At 37.8% G+C, this 20,240-nt stretch overlaps 2 protein-coding genes across 5 annotated transcripts in view; one reads left to right on the plus strand and one right to left on the minus strand.

Annotated features, from left to right (window-relative positions):
* Positions 1-3,947, plus strand: part of tbck (TBC1 domain containing kinase) — a 77,729-nt gene extending 73,782 nt beyond the window's left edge. The window contains exon 25 of the mRNA XM_088625160.1: positions 2,629-3,947. Within this exon, the coding sequence (XP_088481286.1) occupies positions 2,629-2,739 (111 nt within the window). The 3' untranslated portion in view covers positions 2,740-3,947. The remainder of the gene's footprint in view (positions 1-2,628) is intronic.
* An 8,268-nt stretch (positions 3,948-12,215) lies between these two features.
* Positions 12,216-20,240, minus strand: part of npnta (nephronectin a) — a 56,871-nt gene continuing 48,846 nt past the window's right edge. For all 4 annotated transcript variants that reach the window (XM_088625046.1, XM_088625029.1, XM_088625038.1 and 1 more), the window contains 2 exons: positions 18,356-18,615; positions 12,216-15,583 (listed from right to left, as the gene is read on the minus strand). In XM_088625046.1, coding sequence (XP_088481172.1) covers positions 15,473-15,583; positions 18,356-18,615 — 371 coding nt within the window. In that variant the 3' untranslated portion in view covers positions 12,216-15,472. The remainder of the gene's footprint in view (positions 15,584-18,355; positions 18,616-20,240) is intronic.

Below are 20,240 nucleotides of genomic sequence, written 5' to 3' on the forward strand. Positions count from 1 at the left end.
AAAGGGTTCATTTCCAATACATCAGAAAGCTGAGAAATCTAGTGTCTCGTTCTGATACACGGGGGGTAAACCATTAAAATAATTTAAAATAGATACAATTTATTTTATGTGAAAAAAAGAAATACATGTGCTCATGGCTAAATACAGTGTAGTGTGCTGCATATTTGAGTTCTGTAGAGATAGCCAAAAGAATATTCTAATTCCGTGAAGTGCCTAATAAAATGCCAGCAGACGTGATCAAAGAACAGAATGTTCTTACGAAAAGTGAAGATTGAGAGAGAAGCCCCCTTTTCCCTACTTGTGCACTTTCAAAAGGTCTTATCTTGATTGGGCTCAGCTGTTGCCTGACAACATTTAGATACAGTATACTTGAGGAGTTCAAGGTCCTTCAGTCACTGTCCACATGCACTTAAGAATGTCTTAAAGCACCAGCCTGTGCAGTCTGCCCTTTGGCATCGTTTCGTTTCTTAATTTGTTTCATGTTCGATTAGTTTTTCTTGGCTGTCTCTAAATGATCAGCTTTAGCTTCCTATCCTGGCAAGAGCTGCAAAAGCTGTCTTCAGAAATGTGAAAATATCTTAAGATGTGCCATTCACACTCCTTCTGATTCAATTTTTAGAATTCTAATCTTAAAGCTACTGTACATATCACAAAAAAGCAAGCTGAAATGACAGCAACCAGAACTCCATGTAGAATAAACAGCAAGACATGATATACATGCATGATGTTCTCTCAGTGTTCTTTGTGTGCAGTTTTTTTTAGTTTAGATAAGCATTAGGTCTATTTTGTTTTTCTAGCAGGCTTCCAAATGCTCATTCAGGTTTTATAAGGTACAGCCTGGTCTTTTTCTTTTCCGAATCGCCCTTTTTAGTAGTATTAAGGTGAAAAGCACTGAGTGGATATTACTTTCTCTAATTTCTTAGGTCTTTTAAAATTCATCAAGCCAGTGACAGAGCTAAACATTTCTGTGACCTGCTGGTATGGTTATCTGTGAATTTCAACTACACGTTAATGGGACGGACTACAAGATGTTTACCTTTTCGAATCAATCATTATGTAGGACAATTGTGATGGGATTTTAGGAGAAACCTGGAACAACTTTTTGTAGTGTCCGCTTTAATAATACATTAACTGTAGAGTCAGCCTTCCCAGTGTTACCCATTGTTACTAAAATGGCTTCTCAAAGCTTACTAAGTGCAGATGTGGTTTCAGTGTTTGTGGAAAGAATGCAAAGCTCCCATTGAGGCACAGTAGCAAGTCCTTTGCAGCTCATTTGCTCTATATCCTCTATATCCTCATGCCACTGTGAGATGAATACGTAAGCCTTTTTCCCCACTTCTTGTCAGCATTATATGAACATTGCAAAACAGTTTTTAGGCCGCAACAAAAATATCCTCCTTAAGATCAATGTGTATTCCTACACTCTGTAGGAGCTGCCTGCTTCCTTGACTTTGTGAGGACCAGCTTTTTTTTTTAAAATGCAATACCTTTATCATGCATCTGTATACTAAACATGTTTTCCAATGTTGCCGTAAAACATCTTTCTCCTAGCAAATCATCACTCCAAATTCCAAGTGTGCTTTTAAACATTACAGAAGGGTCATTCCTGGAAGTGGTTAATGATTGGATTTTAGGCGTTGTTCACAAATGTTAATGGATCCTGCAGTATTTGACTGCAGACACACAAACAAGGGTCTGTCCTTCACTGAGGGTGAATGGGAAGGCCTTTGCACTAATTCCACAGCAGCCTGAGTTGTGACAGTAGGCTCAGAGGTGACTCATCAGCCCATTGAGACTTTGGTCAGTTCTGGTGTAAGAAAGTGCATAATTTTAGGGCAAAGTCCTGGGAACGCTGCAGGTAAGCTTTTGAAAAGGCTTTTTGAAAATTTAATGTTGTACCACATTGCAGAAGTTGACATTCCTTTGACATGAAATAATGTCTCTGCACGTTTTTACCAAAGGTTTGTTGGTCTTAGATGAGGCTTTATACAGTACTGTACATTCTGTCTCAGTTTCCCTCTTTTTATTGATATTATGATGTTTAAAAATATCTCCATACTTGGAAAGCAGCTTCAGTTAATATTTTAGAAATCAAAACAAGTTGTGACTGCACATTCACAGCACACAATTGATTTTGCCAAACAGCTGTTGATTTATACACTGTTTTCTCCTTTTCTGCAATACATAGAATTATAATTTATTTACTCTCCAACACTAGAGTAGAGTAAGGCTAGTTAGGTTAAAGTTATTGTATGTCTACATAGAAAGTTACATGAAAATTTTATATTTATATATTCAAAGACTTGAAAAATGATGCTGGGCTAGTTGAAGGTCAAGAATGAAGACTGCGAGTGAGAGACATTAGTGGAAATGGAGAGCAGATACGTATAATTGGAAATAGTGTGGTTTTCCAAACAATCTGCACCACAATTTTGTGTATTTCTAGTAATACTTTCACGAAATGGCTGGAATTTGTGCTTATTGGGTTAAAAATCTACTCATAGCCAAAACTGCTAAAAGGCCTGATACGCAGGGTTAACATTTTTGGAAAAATTATTTTAGTATGCTTTTATCAGATCCTTTTTTGTATATCTCCCAAAAACCTATTGTCGTTTTTTTTTTCTTTAGTTTGCTGCCCATCTGGTCAAGGTGTGCTACCCAAAGGTCTGTATCCTGGATGGAGGCATTAACAAAATGAAGCCTACAGGTCTGCTGACAGTCCCCTCTCCTCAGATCTGAGATAAGGGTCCAGATGACACTTATGAGCCGGAGAACCTACTCAAAGTCAACGGCAATTTGAAAGCTTTTTTTGTTGTCTTTTTAATGTTGATTTGTGGACAAAAACGCAAAAGCCAAACTCTTTCTGGATGTTTTATTTATTACATTTTATCAGATTAAATGGTGCAGTGTTTTTATTTTTCTCTTTTGTTTGAAAGACACCGTGTTGAACGAGCAAAAAGGGAAGTTTCTCAAGAGACATTCAGTTTAATAAGGTTAATAATATTAATAAAATTACCAGTAAAACTTGTGCTTTCAGAGCCTCTTCTGCCTTGCAAGATGTTAATAGAGATAAAACACACTCCGAGAAATGGAGTTGTGCAATGATTAATCTGAAAATCTGTAGGTGATTCTTGCGTCTTTTTTGTCTTTTAAATGCACCATGAACTGCACTGCGGCTTGTCTGTACCTCATGAATTAATTTAAAAGCTATCCATAACCACCTACGTGATTATGAATCATGTCTGTTGTCTACATTTCTGCACAACGAACCTGGTACTTCTTCCATAAATTACAAAGTTCATCAGGAGCACTGAAAAAGATGGATATTGGATAGTATACTCCTTTCAATAACTGATATTTCTTGTTTTACGTATGAAGATATAAGTACGTGATTGAATTTCTGTGAGAACTTTAAAAAATGAACATTTGCTAAAGCTGATGTTTTGTGGTAAATTGTAATGATGACTTTATTTATGAATTGGCTTAAATTAACTTGTTTTGTTTTTGATTAAGATAAATTTAGTCCACTGTGATAATGTAAGACTTAACAGCCAGTAATAATGATGATGTGTTTTACAGCTGTCATTGTGGCTTGATTGATTGACACTCAAAGAAATGCTTTTCAAGGTGAATGTTTACGTCAAACAGATGCTGTATTGTGGGTATATAAATGACCTATTGAAATAGTAACTGAGCCACTTTTAAACTGGGAGAGAGAAAAAAAGTTTTAAAAGAACAAGACTGATCTGTTTGATAAAAGATAGATTTGTGGTGTAGAAAGTTATGTATAAAAATGTCAAAATTATGTATGGGTTTGGCTTGCTGTTAAGTGCACTATAGCTGTTTTGTCTTATTCTTAACTAAAATAAAAAAAATATGCCAGTATATCTGATTCCAGTTAGAATTGCCTTTGAACAATAAAACAGATCTCAGCAATTCAAATTTAATTTTGTTTCCTTGAAAGTGTTTTATCCTACTGCTAACATTTGGATATAAATAACACCATTGACAGAACATGTTTGCGACCTAGGATACTCATTCATATCCATTTCAAACATTCATTGTATTAAATGGAATATGTACATGTACTGTACATACAGTGTACTGTATGATGGGATAGTGTACATAACTCTTGTTAAATGCTAAAACTGGAGTAGGATCATTTTTCTCTGTAAGGAAGCAGTTTTTTACCAAACTTAGGATGTTGTGTTCCATGAATGTTAATGATTACAAGGGCTTTCACCTCAGTCTTTTTCGGAAAGTGGAAACAAAACATCAGGTACAGTAGTTGTTGTAATTATTTTCTTGTCTACTGTAGGTTCTGTCCAGCAGACGTCCTCATAGTTTAAAACTCAATTTGATACGACACAGAAACCACCATGTCAAATAACAACTGTCAGGTTTGAATTGATAAAATACAGGTGTATTTTTATGTAATTTAATCGTATGTCACCATATAGTGATTTTCTGCTCCTAATTTACTGAGGAGCACAAACCTCAATAAACAAGGCATGTCATTGACAGTAGATGCATCTCATATCAAAACACTTTTCTGTGATATACTGTAGAAAAAAACTGATGGGAGGTGAATTTATATGATTTGATAAGTGTTTTCACCCTTCCCAATGTGGGCATTGTGGTATATTTGTAGCACAGTTAAAGCAAAATGTACTCCCAAAGATTTTAGTTTTTGGTTGGCATAACCCTTAATCTCTTACTTCGTTTCTCAGTACAGAACCTCTCCGTTTCGATTTCCACTACAGTATCTCTCTGTTCAGCTACAGCACCTTCCCCAGTTTATTTATTTATAGCTCAAGTGTTGTGATGGACTTGGCAGACGGGTCCAAGTACAGTGCTTTGCATGCACTTGGATTATGGAAACAGTTCCTTTCTTTTTCAGAAAGATGGTAGAGTTCAGTGCTTTAACTCTGTGAAAAGAACGTTGGAAGCAATTAAATTAAAAACCAACAAGAAAAAGAATGGTTTACCCACTGAACCATGTAGTTCCCTGTAAAGCAGTGATGTCAGTGCTTTTAACAAACAAAGGGGATGTTTTGAAAGTAACAGATCCCTGAGAAATGTGCTGCTGAGTGCAAAGCAGGGGTCGAACTGCACAATTTGCAGGACATGGAAATACGGCAGTTTATTAAATATCTAACCTTCTTGTACAACTTCCAATGCTTGGCAGCTTTATTATCCAAAACCTATTCTTGCTCCCAGATAGGAGGAGGGATAGAACCAAGCACTGCTGTACCAAGTCAGCCATGATCTGTAGAAAACTCTTCATGGTTCAGTTGTTACCTAATTGCTTGTGAATCAAGATATAGTTAGACTACAATGCACACAATGCCCCTTTGTCAGGTGTTTAGCAGTCAGTGGTGGAGTTGCTTAGCTAAACCTAAAATTTAAAGGTCAATTTGAAATAAGAACATAAATATTGAAACCTTCACCTTCATATACAGAAAAAGGAATTTGTCACATTTTATTGCAAAACACATTGCAGAAGGTACAACCAAAAAGTATGCTGACTAACCTAGTGATTAATATGTATTCTTACAGCGTCTTTTATAATAGGAATTTTATTGTATTTTTTTTACCCTTGGATGAGATGTCTCCCTCTTCCCTGAGATCAGCCCTAACCCTTAACCTCATTTCAGGTGATGACAGTCAGGATCTGACTGTGCCCATTTGCTTTGTCTTCAAAATAATTGATATTTTTGTGCTATTAGAAAGAGGAAACATTTATTCTTAGTTTTGTTAAAGTACCTTTCTTAAGTATTCAGATCCTTGCATAGTTATTTTACATGTTATCGCTTTGGAGCCTGTAGTTTGTGGGACTCTGTCCAATCACCTACTTTAAGTGATACTGCAAACATGTGGCAAAAGGTTTTAGGGTCAGACAAGACAATCTTTTGATTTAAATTCCAAGTGTTACATCTGAGACAAACCTAATATAGAGCATCACTCAGTCAACATCATTCCTGCTGTCAAGCATGGTGGTGGCAGTATAATGTTCTGCTTATCATCAGCAGGGAATGGGAAACTTGTCAAGTCTGAGAGGAACATAGATGGAACAAAGTACCTGCTAATCTTAAACGAAAACCTGCTTCATCCTAAAACTAGGACAAAAAATTCAAATTTCAGCAGAATAGTGATCGGGAGCACGAGGCCAAAGCTTCACTGACGTGCCTTAAGAAGAAGAAATTGAAAGCCCTTGAGTGACCCAGTCAAAGTCCTGACTGCAATCCTGTTGAGAATCCAGGAAGACTTCGAGACCCTGAACGTGAGTAAATCTGCCAAGAAGAATGGGCAACAATGTTGTTGGTATAGAAGGTTTATAGAGACTTAGCCATAAAGATTTACAGCGGTGATCGATACCAAAGGTGCTTCAACCAGATATTGAGTTCATGGGTCTGAGCACTTCATGCATTCAACATATTTCAGTTTTTATCTCACTTTATGTCCATTGCCAGATTGCTTTGTTTTATTTCAATGTAAAGATCTGATTTTGACTTTCAGCACATTACATGTTCCTTAATTTTATATGGTTAGTGACAAGGTTTTAGCTTTGATTGTATAACAAAGTCCCGCTTGTGTCTTTGGGTGTGTAGCAGCAAGGTGGCTCTGACCTAGGCTATGTCAGTTGATTAATTAAAGCAGAACCAGTCAATCTGTGTAGAAAAAAATGCAAAGGGGCCACCTCACTAAAACAGTGTTAGCCCTGTGCTCACTAAAGCCAAACCTTTCATAGCTCTTCAAATCAGAACGAAACCTGAACTGCTAATGGAGTGTTGATGCAATTATTTTAACGATTGAAAACATCTAGAAAATACGTAACATAGGTTTGTACAGTAACAATTTCTATGTCCATAACAGCCTTATCAGAAGTGGCTTTAAAGGATTGAGTCCAGTATTTCAGGTGAAGGGCTTGTTAACATTAGATATCAAGATTAGGGATTGACCCTCTATGGGTAACCACTTATGCTCTGTTTTTAGGCTAAGTTAGTAAGCCACTTAAATCAATTGCTGCTGTTAATTGTATTATTAGTATTATTACAAATATCTATAATAAATACTATTTGGTGATTATATGCAATGTTTTAAGAGGCGAAAATGTTGTAAAAAGAGTAATAGCAATATTTGTTTCATCGTGACAATCCTACTAATCCATAATGTTGGTTATTCTGTTTTTTATGTTTATCCTCCTGAGGTTTTGTGGCTAACAGTATTTCCCTACCAAGCACCTCTCCCTCAAAACTTTTTTTCCCATGAAGAGGACTGAGTAATTTCCAAAAATGTAAGCAAGTATCTCGGACTGTATATTGTGAAACTAGGAGAAGATAGGTTATTAGGTGTCCCTTTCATCCCAGGACAAAGAAGGTGACAGACTTATCACCACAAACAAATGTGCTTCCTTCTGTCTGACACTGTAAATTAGTGATGCTGTGTTTCTTAATACTGTAGGTAACCATGGATCATCTACTGTATGAGATACTAAGTATTGTATTGTTAAAAATGAAAAATTGGGTGTTAAATGAAAGAAGGCCTCAGAATCAAGAAAAAAAGAAGTACAAGAATTGCCATAATTTAGGAATTACAGCACAATGGCTTCTGTATAAAGACTATTTTAGACGACACACACAGAAAGGAGTTCAGCACAGAGCAGGAAGCTAGGCAATTTGTTGTCAATCATATAGTCTTTCAGCAGTAGAATATGAAACGTCGGTCTGCATTGCTTTTGTTCCTCATCCTTTGTTACTGTATGTTTCTTCAGACTACACTCCCTATTCATGAAGAGCAATTTCTTTTAGAACTGGTTGCTTATTTTTCCCCCACATTGTCTGTGCTACCCCTCACTGGTGTCCAAAACAGCATTTTATAGTCCTTACAACTGCTCCTAATCATCTTTATAGCATTGCGCAGGGAAGAACTGAAAGGGTGGGTGACTGGCCTCTATGAATTCCCTTAAAGAGGTTATATAAAACAAATCTACTGCATATTCATCTGGGTTAAAAGCAAATAAGTACCAAGGTTTCAGTGCTTCACAAAACACTAACTTTGTGTAAGCCCTAAATTGTTCTAAATATAAGAAAATGAAAAGGTTTTACAATAGTATACCAGTGATTTCAGTGTATTTCTTCCTTATGCCTGGATCAGGTAATGAGCCAACTATAACTAGACTTTCCGAAGGGAAGGGTTATTTATTTAGCCAAGGCTCTCTCAGCTCTCTTCCACTTTGTTGAGCACTGCAGGCTTTTAATGAAGCACTGCTCCTCCATACAGAGCTAACCCTCCAGTATGGTGTTGCAGAGCTTTTACAGCATGACTAGCTTGATGAGTAAGTTAGGCTGGCAGAGATTGTCAGCTCTTCCTGATTCCCCCCATGCAGAGCAGGAGTTGGTAGCTGTGGTGTGGCATTTAAAAAGAGTTATTGATTCCGATATTGAATTTGGTATAAAATGGAAGAAAAAGGTCAAAGACTACAGCACAGACTTGTCGACATGCTGCTGTTCTTTGTTGGCCTCACTTATCTTTTCATACAGTTACGGAAATAACTTATTCTCCATCCCCATGAGGGCCACTGGTTTACATATTCCCATTCCCAGAAGACAAGGACTTTTATGTCCCCGCCATTGTCAGTTTTGAATTTTGTTTTCAGTGGCAGACAGTCAAAACGCAATTTCAGCCTGGCCCTCAACTATGGGTCCATTGTGTATGCTCTAATGCGGTGATAACTGACTGAATGGGAGCGGTAGTGCTGTTTTGTCCTGCTATGGAGACAGAAGCAGACTGTCAGAACTTTCTTGATAAGCCACAGTGTGCCACATAAACCTGGCGCCACAGAACAAAGAGAGGATTGTTTGCACGACAAGAAAGGTTGTGATATTTTATATCCAATATGATACAGCAAGTGAAGAGCTAAGGGAATGTCAAAGATCATAATTGACTTTTATATCTCAAGTACACAGCCAGGCCTTTTTCACAAATGGAAGATTTCCATCGTTAGCTTCGGGCAATTTTGGCATTAGTGGCGCATTACTTGTCTTCATTTAAAAACACCTTGACACAAGGGCTTACTCCTTTTCCTTCTTTTCTGTTGTTGCTATCGTTGACAACCGCTATTATTCATTTAGTTGTCTGCATCAGAAAAATATTTTTGAGTAAATCCTAATTTAATTGCATAATAGTTGTGAAAACAAAAGAAGCTAACTTCTATGCACTCTTCTGTGTGGAGTGAAGCCAGCGCATAAATCGACAGATTATAGTGTGAGTATGGGTAGCTACATTTATTTCAGTTCTTAAAATAAATCTCACAGGAAATGCAATGCTTGCATACAATGGTGGATTTGCTAGCTACACTAAAACATCCTCAATAGAAGAGTACACTTGTGCTGGAATGATTGGAAATTTCTTAGAAGGCACCTACAGTAAACCTACTATACGTGTATTTTCAGTAATAGTTTTTATATAGAGTAAATGAAACAGTCATGGTCTTCATTTCATCCTGGCCTTTACCAATTTTAGCCTCCTATAATAAGCCGCATGTATGAACTGGCTTTATCACTCTGTTCTCTTCCCCACTGAAAACTAATGTGTGGTAAGTGTACTGGTACACTTTGGCTGACATTGGATCATCCTGGTGAATGCTTAACAGAGGTGGTGTTTACCTGTAGAGTGCTTTGAGTGAAATGTCCACAAGCACTATATACTGTACAAGTACAGGTATGTATTATTTATTATTATTCATTTAATAGTAAGTATGTGAACGTGTGCAACTTTTTGTTTCTAATCGAAACAGAGGATCTGTTATTTTCACCTTTGTGTAACTACTGTAAATTAAATTGATGTCAATTACTTGAAGTGATTTTATGGAAGAGGGCACTAAGATGTTCGTTGTCCCTGTAATGTGATGTGTTCATATTAAATTTTGAATTTAAAATGGACATCTGCATTAGTGTTTGAGACCCAGCAGCTGAGCAGATCTCAGTGGTATCAGAGTTCAGTGTTATAGACAAGCCTTCCTATTGTTATGTCACAAATGTCAACTCCTGTAGTGGCGTATAGAGAGACACTGCACACACTTTTGTTAATGGACCATATTGTGGGGGAAGAACAGTAAATCTGAACCTTAAAATAACAGATTCCTGTGAAATATAATAAGCCATTAACTAACTTGGGATACTGGTATTTATGAAAGGCTGTACAATAATATTTTCTGTAATAGACCGAGATATATTCCCTGATGACTTTTGAGTGGTACAAAAAGAAAATAGTCTATCCCTCTCCCCTTTTTATTTGACCACTGACTGCTGTTTGCAACGCATGTCATGACACTAGGCTTTAGTGTACATCCAATCTCAGTTTACAAATGTTTTAGCATTTTATCCTCATTCTCCATGGTGGGGTGTAACTTTACCATGATCTGTGGTGCTACATTTAGCAAGTCCTGGTAAGATTTCCAAGGTCTTGTGGAAAATTCCAGTCATGCTAATAACAATGGTCCGAGGACTCTTTCTTGTAGCTTGAGGATGACAAAAGCCGTTTGCTGAGGTAACTAGATATTTTCTGTCATTCTTCAGCGTATAGAGTTGTTTGAAGCTGCTTTCATTTTTCTAATGTTTCAGATCTTCTATTCGGACAGAGCTGTTTAACTTTTATTGCTATTATAAACGACGTGTTCCAAGTATACTGCCAAATTTAGAAGAAATCAATACAAGGCCGCATGCAGCGCTTGTTTTGCTGATTATCCTTACCTTATACAGTTTTCTGGGTGTTTATCTCACTTTTCTAGATGTATATACAATAGATCACAAAAGTACTTCCCACTGGGAATGCATACAGAGTGCTTTCCTTGTCATTGGTCGTGCTGAGCACACACCACTTTAAGATCACTTAGGAAAAAAAAATACAATACAGCCCTTTTTGCAAAGCTAAAGAAAGACTTCCAAAAAAGGAAGGCTTTAAGCTGAACCACTTACTGTATCTGCACCGTAACATATGAAGTGCCTCACTGTACTGTATGTATACCATCAGAGCTTTATACAGTTATCCAATAGAGCCCTTTTCAGGAATGTTGGGCATGTGCCAGACTTTATATTAAAGATAATACTATACTAGCTGTTATGCTTTTCACACCAGTGGCAAAAATAGACAATGTATTATGTGGATTTATCCAGACCATATGTCTTTCTTCCAAAAATACTTCTCCTTTTCAGCTTTACATACTGTAATATGCAGTATTAGGCAAGCGTAAGCATTTAATTTTATGAAAAAGTTTGTTTGCTGAACTACTTGTGCTGGGAAAGCTACTTAATTTAGTGAACTGTTAAATATTACGATGATCTTTTTATACGTCTCCAGCTAACAACAGATTTCTTGAATTAGTTTTAGATACATGTTATTAAAGCAAAAAATAAATAAATATGGTGATCTATCTAGATTATGTGCTCTGTATGGGCATTGAATGGTATTTGCTTTGTTGAAATACTGCAGTATAAGATTTTGAAGATTCCATCAAATACCGTAAAGACTCAGAACACTATGTTACCCAACTGGAGAGGTACAGTATTTTAAATGTTTTACAAAACGTGTGTTGGATTGTAAGCAGAAAGCAAGTATTAAACAGACCAATACGTTCATCTTGAACGATTACTTTCTTACAGGACAAGGGCAGGGAAATACCCTCTATATATTATAATACTGGCATTAGTCTGAAGACTACTTGAGCATTTGCAAGGTTCCACTAGTTATACTTCGAGTGCTTTAAGATGGAGAAACAGCAAGGTGCATTTGAGAGATTGCTGGTTACAAAATGTCAAAATGATTGGATAATGTCTGAATGGCCCATTGTGCTAGAAACATTTATGTACCTGGTTTGTATTTTATTCTATTGTAAAATTCTACTGTAAGTTCACCATGACAGCTTGTAATGGGAATATTACTTTGACATGCCTCTCACAATAGAGAATGCTTATGCATGGGATGCTCAATGTGGGATATTCTATGACTCCCAAAAACACCAGTATTAATCAGCATTTATGCAAAACAATATACTGTAGAAGCATACTGTACACACACAGGGAAGTTGAAAACCCAAAAGGTAAATGCTGTACATATAATTTTTACACGAAATTTGGATTAGGTCTCTCTGTAACATTTTCTGTGAACACAGCAGATCAGTGCTTTTGACCCATTCACAGTTAGAAAACTGAAAGTTTATTTACATTTTTATTGAGTATAACACTGGTTGAAAATTAATGTTTTAGTACAAGAATATGTGGGCCTGTGCATTCAGTCACACTATCACTGAGACCCATTCTAGTATTCAACTAGACTATTATACAAGTTAATAGTTATCCTCAAGCATAACAGGAAATTCTGTCACATTTCCCCATGAAAACTAAACCCCATAATATTTAACCATGTAAACAGCAGAATACTGTTGAGTTACTACATTTAATACGGTTTGAGTTTTCAGTTTATCCACAACTTTGAACTTAAATTACAGGGGAAAAATCATTTACATAAGAAACCACAGTTCTTACAGATTTGTTTTAGACCGATTTCAACAGCTTTGTACCACACTTTTTACTTTGCACCAGCATGAAAATGTTTTAGAATATATACAAAATTTTAGAAATGTTTATATAAGTGAATAGAATGAGGTTTTATACACACATGCAGAACCTGGCCAAATTAAAATGAGCACCCCTGTACAACCCCCAGTCACACACAGAGAAGATGCAAACACTGTAATGTCTATCAGTGTGACCCTGTACCCACTGCAGGGCCTGACACAGATACTAAAGGAGTTAAGAATGATATAACTGACATGACATGACTGAAATTGTGTAGTAAAACTGAACAAATCCACAATGTATTAGGGGATGCTCATTTTAATATAGCAGGGCCCGGTACATATATTTACAATCCTACACATGAGTAACTTGAAAATAATTCAAGCCATTCATCAGTATAATAAAAAGCACCAAACAAAATACATAGAAATTAACTCAATGCTTTTCATAATGGCAGTATTGCTACAGTACTGTATGTTCTTGGCTGATTCATAGAAATACTATATTAATGAAACAGTGCTTAATAACCTACTCAAATGATTATACTGCTGTTCCCGGCTCTACAGAAGCTTGGTAAAACCTGTCTGAGAAGACCAGCACATTTTAATTACATTTTTATAAAAACTGATGTCTATTAAATAATTGTCACTAGTTCCATGTCAAATTATTCTTTTTCTTCAAACCACTGTTTTTCTCCTTCGTATGAAAACAAAAGGTAAATGTATTGTCTTGATTTTTAATCCAAATTTCTTTTAACTATGATTATGATTGACACAAATAAATATGAAACATTAAAATACATCTAGAATACAGATTTTTCACCCTTTTTCCATCTAAATTCACAGGCAGTGCCTTTATACTTCCGCTGTAAAAAATGATCAGTGAGTTCAGAGACAGGAACATTTAAAAAAAAATTTAAAACACCTGATAAATTTGCCTTCTCAATGTAATCTAACATACGAGCTTGACCCTCTACCTGCATACGAAAGCTAACGTTTTTGGCTTTCCGTTTAAATAACATCTTCTTATCAAATATTCTGCATTCAGCTTCAAAGTGTGTGCCGTTTCTTTATTTTTAGAATAGTTTTAATGAACATACAATAAATCCAAAAATATAACCTTGATGTGTATACTGTATGTTGAAAATGTCTTAATGCTTTCTTGAATACTATTACTAGCCCATGCATGATGAAAATGTACTGCAAATGCTTGCTAAGCTTGCTCTGACAGGTGATTATTCCAAAAGACAAATCTGTGAAAACTAACAACAGGCTGTTTTGTTGCCGATTTTATGTGATGGATGTGGCACTGCCTGCTGCGATTCAGTTGCAGTTGTTCGATCGCAAATAGTGCCTTTCCCTATACAGCCCTTGGCCACAAAGAAGCCTACAGTCTCACTTTCAAGGGTAGGACGTCACTTCTGTAACACTTTCTGTCTCACCGAATATTTACAGCATCTTATTCAGAGGTATGCTATATATAAACGATCAAAGGCAGAAAAGAAAAATGTATTTTGTATTTCAGTCAGACAACGTAAACAAAATCACATTTTAATCTCGGTTTGTGTTTTGCCTCCTGTCACACATATTATTAAACAAAGACTGTATGCATGTGCTTAAACAACTGGTGTGACGGACGCGGACGATTACAGTTCATGTGCTCCAGATCATAGTTCGAAAGATAAACCTCCTTGCACTGAAATTTCCAATATGATTCATTAGCTTTTCCAATACAGTCCTCTACTCATTACGCCTTCTGTTAGTGAACAAGATCTCCAACATCTTTAGCTCCCACACATTCCCCAGATTTAAATTAGCTCTCCTAATTTCACTTTGGGCAGCAAAAACTCCTCTTTAAATTCTTCACATGGTTTTCTCCAAACTGTTTCTCTCCATTCTGAACTATACTAAATACAGTATACATCTGGTAATGATTACAATTTAGTGCTGTCTGAATTCTGAGGGTGTTTTTTTGGCAAAAACTAATTGTTTGGCTATGCAGATCAGTAGCCATACTAGTAGCCCAGTCACTTACTTCCCCCTGTTTCATACTGTTTGTGCCAACATTTTACTACCATATTTCTCACTTAGCTTCTGCACAACATCTGAAGCACAAGCTTATTGTTGGAGTACATCTAGGATTAAATTAGTTAAATACATGTATTGTATAGAAAATGGTGATTTGTTTTACAGGTGGCATGAATACCATATTTTCTAATACAAAAATATTGCTTTTTAACATGTTTAAATATGGTAAAAGACTGTTAAAAATTGAAATGAATTGGATGACTCCTGTAGATGTTACAGTATATAAACAATATCAGTCCACCCTGAAAAAGAATTCCTACCAACTCAATAGCTGCATATTTAGGGCAAATCATTTACTTGAAGTTGTGAAGTTAGTCAATACTATTTAATGTCAACTGGTCAGCACAGAGAAGCTTATTTTAAAAAAAGTCAATTTCAAAAATGTCAACACAGTTGTAACAGGAATTATTCCCAGAATGAAGAGTGTGGCACACAATAATAATTTTTAGATGTGAATAAGACATAATTCTTTAAAACAAACAAATGGCAGGACAGAATCCACTTTTAGAGGTAAAGATAAATACAATTTCACTAGGATTCATAAGATGAAAATAGGTTCACTTTGTGATTAACACTCATGCCAGCATTCCTCTGCTTTAGTGGAGCATGCACAGAATATACACAAAGAGAACAAGAAAAGGAGAGAAAATGAATTGAGAAGTCCATTATTCTGACTGTTTTTCTCTGATCTTTCTCAATTTGAGACACACTTCTTTGGAATTGCTCTGTTCAGGCTTCTTATCCCGTGAATCATATACTCCAAGTAGTTGAGGAGCGGTGTCCATTCCAGTTTTTTTTGTCATCACGTTAAAGTCTTCTCAGATTGTGCTCCTCCGTGCAGGAACCTCTTCTGAGACTAACATCATCCACGCTGATCTCTCCAATCCTACCTCTCCCACGCTCTCCTTTCAAGATGACCTGAGAACAAAAGCAATAGAAAAGAGGCTTACTCCTACAAGCAAAAGTTGTTACACTTTCATTTTTTACAATAAAGGTCATATGTCAGGAAACTGCTTGATGTAAGATAAAGCCATTTAGTGTTGGAGTACAGGAAGGTGATTTCATACACTGTACACCACCACGATAACTTTTAAAGGCTTTAGCTATAAGCAGAAATTTGATCTATTTTTTTAACAAATTAAGACAGCTATTCTTCCTCAAACAATTTTGTGGAAAAAAAACGTTCATTTACTTCAACCAGTATTATCTCTAATATTTCAGTTGTTTGGTCAAATTCAAGTAATGTTTATGAGGGGATAGCATCCTTGATACTTTGACTTTAACCCGCCCAGCCGAGGGGATAGATACTGCTGATTGGGAAGGATTAAACAGTATAAAACATATACAAGCCTGGGACACAAGTGCGGTGGGTTGGACCTTTGACCAGAAACAGAGAGAAAAAAGTGGGAATGAGGGAGAGTGGACCGAGCAGCATTAGGAGACAGAGAGAATGGATGGGAAAAGTGGAGACAAAACGTCCGCAGTTGTTCGGAGATTGTGGAAGGCTTGACGATATCGGAAGAACTGAAAAAAAAGCACAGATGCCATGGTGATAGCACAGCCTCTTGCTTTCAGTGGAGGGATGAGGTTGATAACCCAGAAAAGGCGAGACATTGACTCTGGTCCTCATTTGAAGGAGATGGACGCAATGAAGATAAGGTCCCAGCAATGCAGACATTAGTCCGCAACAAAACTTAGAAAAGAATGCCGGATGCTGGAAAAGATCATTGCAGCACTGTGTTTAGCCAGGAAGTTTTTATACAGTATGTATGGAAGAGGAGCTGAATTTGACTTCCACCTAAGCCTCTGTTAAAGAACAGAGGGGTTGTGATGAATGCAGACTCCCGGGCCACAGACCATAGTCCTGAGCCAGAATATCATCTACTTTAGGAGTGCGCGTTTCAGTGATCTGTCACTGTTGGCTTGCGGAACCCCTGCGGGCTCCTAAGATGTACCGGTGGTCCCCTTTTTGAGAAGTCTGCTCAGTCCCAAAAAACAGTCCTTCACAGAGGTATTAGTCCCCAAAAAGGTCTTCAGCATCTCTTTTCATGTGGAACAACTCCTCAGTCATCTAGCCAGCAGCCATATCACCCTGCAACTCACAACTAGCGACCCATTGAAGCTAAGCAGGTGTGAGCCTGGTCAGTACCTGGATAGGATACCTCCTGGGAAAAACTAAGGTTGCTGCTGGAAGAGGTGTTAGTGGGGCCAGCAGGGGGCGCTCACCCTGCGGTCCATGTGGGTCCTAATGCCCCAGTATAGTGACGGGGACACTGTACTGTAAACAGGCACCGTCCTTCAGATGAGACGTAAAACTGAGGTCCTGACTCTCTGTGGTCATTAAAAATCCCAGGGTGTTTCTCGAAAAGAGTAGGGGTGTAACCCCGGCGTCCTGGCAAAATTTCCCATTGGCCCTTACCAATCATGGCCTCCTAATAATCCTCCTCTATGAATTGGCTTCATTACTCTGCTGTCCTCTCCACTGACAGCTGATGTGTGGTGATCATTCTGGCGCACTATGGCTGCCGTCACATCATCCAGGTGGGGCTGCACATTGGTGGTGGTGGAGGGGAGTCCCCATTTCCTGTAAAGCGCTTTGAGTGGAGTGTCCAGAAAAGCGCTATATAAGTATAAGCAATTATTATTATTATCTAGTCCACTGAGAGAGCTGGAACAGACAAATTCCTGACGACCTCACGAATTCTCCACTTCTCTTCTTTCTTACAAAACATAACTCTTTTCCCTGGAAACCCTGCTCTCCCATCCATGGCCACTCTTCCCTTTCCCAGGAAGGAACCTGTCCCATTACTACTCTAGGACCTCCTGGCACACTCAATGAGGCTCACACTTCCACAGCCAGTCTTTCCTACTCTGGAAGATACATGTTACCTGTCTCATCCAAGACCTACTAGTGTCCCTTACCCTCTGGCACACAGTTCTCAAATATAAATACTACTAGTTTACTAAACTTTAAAGACTACAGAGAATTCAAACTGAACCAGGAATACACTACACACTATAAAGATTATTAGATTCTTTCTTTGAATCCATCTTTACTAAATTCACCCATAAAAAAATCCTTGCAAGTCTTCAATAGGTCTTTCTAACTTAACTGGACCTAGGACTGCCGGCTGGCTCCTGGTGTTAAAGCACAGGAGTTCCACACTCCTGTACTATCTGAACTCTCTGCAATTCAGCATACAACTAACATGCTCTCCCTCCCTGAAGTGCAAGAGGTTAGCCGCAGCTCCCTACGCCTGATTGCTGTTATAGAGTCATTCAAGGATGTCCAATTTACTGCAGAGAAGGAGAAGGCTTTAACTGAGCCTCAGCTTGCTCCATCACAGGGGTGTTAACCCTGGTGTCCTGGCCAAATTTCCTACTGGCCTTCACAAATCATGGGCTTCTAATAACCTCATCTAAACTGGCTTCAATACTCTGTTCTCCTCTCCACTGATTACTGATGTGTGGTGGTGCTGCTGTTGCATCATCCAGGTAGGGCTGCACATTGTTGGTGGAGGAGAGGAGTCTGCATTGGTCATATAGCGCTTTGAGTGGAGTGTCCAGAAAAGCACTACATACAGTAAGTGTAAGGAATTATTATTAATACCATAAAATCGCCATCCCTCTTTGTAGAAAAGAGAAAGCTCTGTCAATTCCCATGCAGTATTCTCGGTTTGGGCTACTCACGCTGTCCAGTCCTGATGCCCACAGTGTGATCTGGGTCTGCCTCCAGCCATGGCCTCCAGTCCTGCTCCACACTGCCGGGCTCTGCTGTCTTCCTTTCTTCACATACACCTGCAGATTGCCCACATGGTGCCCAGACAGCTTGTGTCTGAAGGTCAGGCACAGGTTACCCGTGTTCCAGGGCTCCTTCAGGGGAATCACCAGCCTGGCCACTCTTCCTCCTCGTTTATCACCAACCTCAGGAATTGTCAGGTACTTTCCACCTGAACACACAAGACCACTGTCATTTTCTGAAGTCACAAAACAACAAGTACTCTAATTTAATCTCTTAGCTTGTCAATGTTACCCTTGAACGGTCTTGGAGCAAGCAGGTCATTTTCATATAGGTAATAAGATACAGCAACAAAATTGCTAGAATCCTGTTGATACTGTTCATACTATTTTTCTCATTTTAACTTGAAAATATACCCTTAATTCGAGAGACTATTGAAAGAGTTTTGTTAACTTCCTATGAATAATACCTCTTGTCATGCAAGTTCAATTGGTAAAATACCATCAGGCCCTGGTCTTCAGTGCCTCTAATATTTGTAACATTTCTGCATATGAACTTATAACAGTACTCTCTGTAACATATTTGAGTAGCTGCAAGTGAAACACACAATCAAATCTAATTTATGGTCCCTAAACTGACTCTGATTCCATTAATTGTTATGTTATATGCTTTAAGTTGCAAAGGAAGAGCTTTCACCCTTTGATATTCCACCTTCCCTTCTGTATGTACATGGTTGGGTAAAAGTTTATACTGTATGTCCTGGCTGCTGCTGTACTGCAATTTCCCTCATGAGATTAATAAAGTACCTCTGTCTGTTTGTCAGTCTAATCTGAATGGATTCCACTCTTATAGCAAAATAGCTTTGACGTGTTACTATTTATTATGCGCTGGTTCCATTATTTGCCTTACCCTGCTCTATTTCACTTAAATTCTCATTTTTTCACAGTGTACTTTGACCACTGTTTGCTAATTCCTTTTCTAAATATTTTCAATACTTTCAATCTTCATTTCATAATCTGCTTTTTTAAATTCATAACATTTGTTTTGGACTTTACCTGTACAGATTTTACTGTTTTTCAACATAGAAACAGACTAATGTAGACATTTGCTTTAGTATGTGTTCTGCCAAATGAAGTAAGGAAGAAATTGTTAGAAATGTGTACCATTACATTTCTAGTACTGGATTGGTGTTCTCCACAAAAATGAAGTTGATGCGAGACATAGTATGACCACATGTTGTAACTCCCTTATATAAGGATTCAGGAGTTTCTCACAATTTTCAATATCTTTTCTGATATGAACAAAATTAAAGATCTGAAACTGTGTGTACAGTATAACCTATTGTCCCGGAGTCCCCTTTTGGACAGCCTGAACTTGTTTGCCTTTTCCATGCCCCCCGAACACTGGAGCCCCTCTGTCTGTCAACCCGTACTGATCCTCTTCTGTCTCCTCCCCTGATGTCCTTTTCCACTTACTTCGGGATTATACCGTCTGCATAGGGTCCTGAACTACGCTTCGCGGGAGCCTGGATTGGCTCCCGTTACAAACTGTATACTTGATTATGACATGAGGAACAGACTGGATGGTAGGATCCTGACATACTGGATTTGTCAAAAACCTATCATACAGTGTTTTCTACGAATGCATTTGGCCACTTGAAATGACAATTGGAACGACAACAGGATCCCTTTCAAAATGGTCAAAAATCAGCTTTTTCATTCAAAAATACCCACCACATGACAATTAAATTTCAGGTGTGTTTAATATGTATAAATTGCATGTGTTAGGACATAGCTACAATAGAAAAATACAAGCTTGTGACAGAAAGGAACGGGA

Source organism: Lepisosteus platostomus, chromosome 1, assembly GCF_059453375.1.
Source record: "Lepisosteus platostomus isolate fLepPlt1 chromosome 1, fLepPlt1.hap1, whole genome shotgun sequence".
Lineage (NCBI taxonomy): Eukaryota > Metazoa > Chordata > Actinopteri > Semionotiformes > Lepisosteidae > Lepisosteus > Lepisosteus platostomus.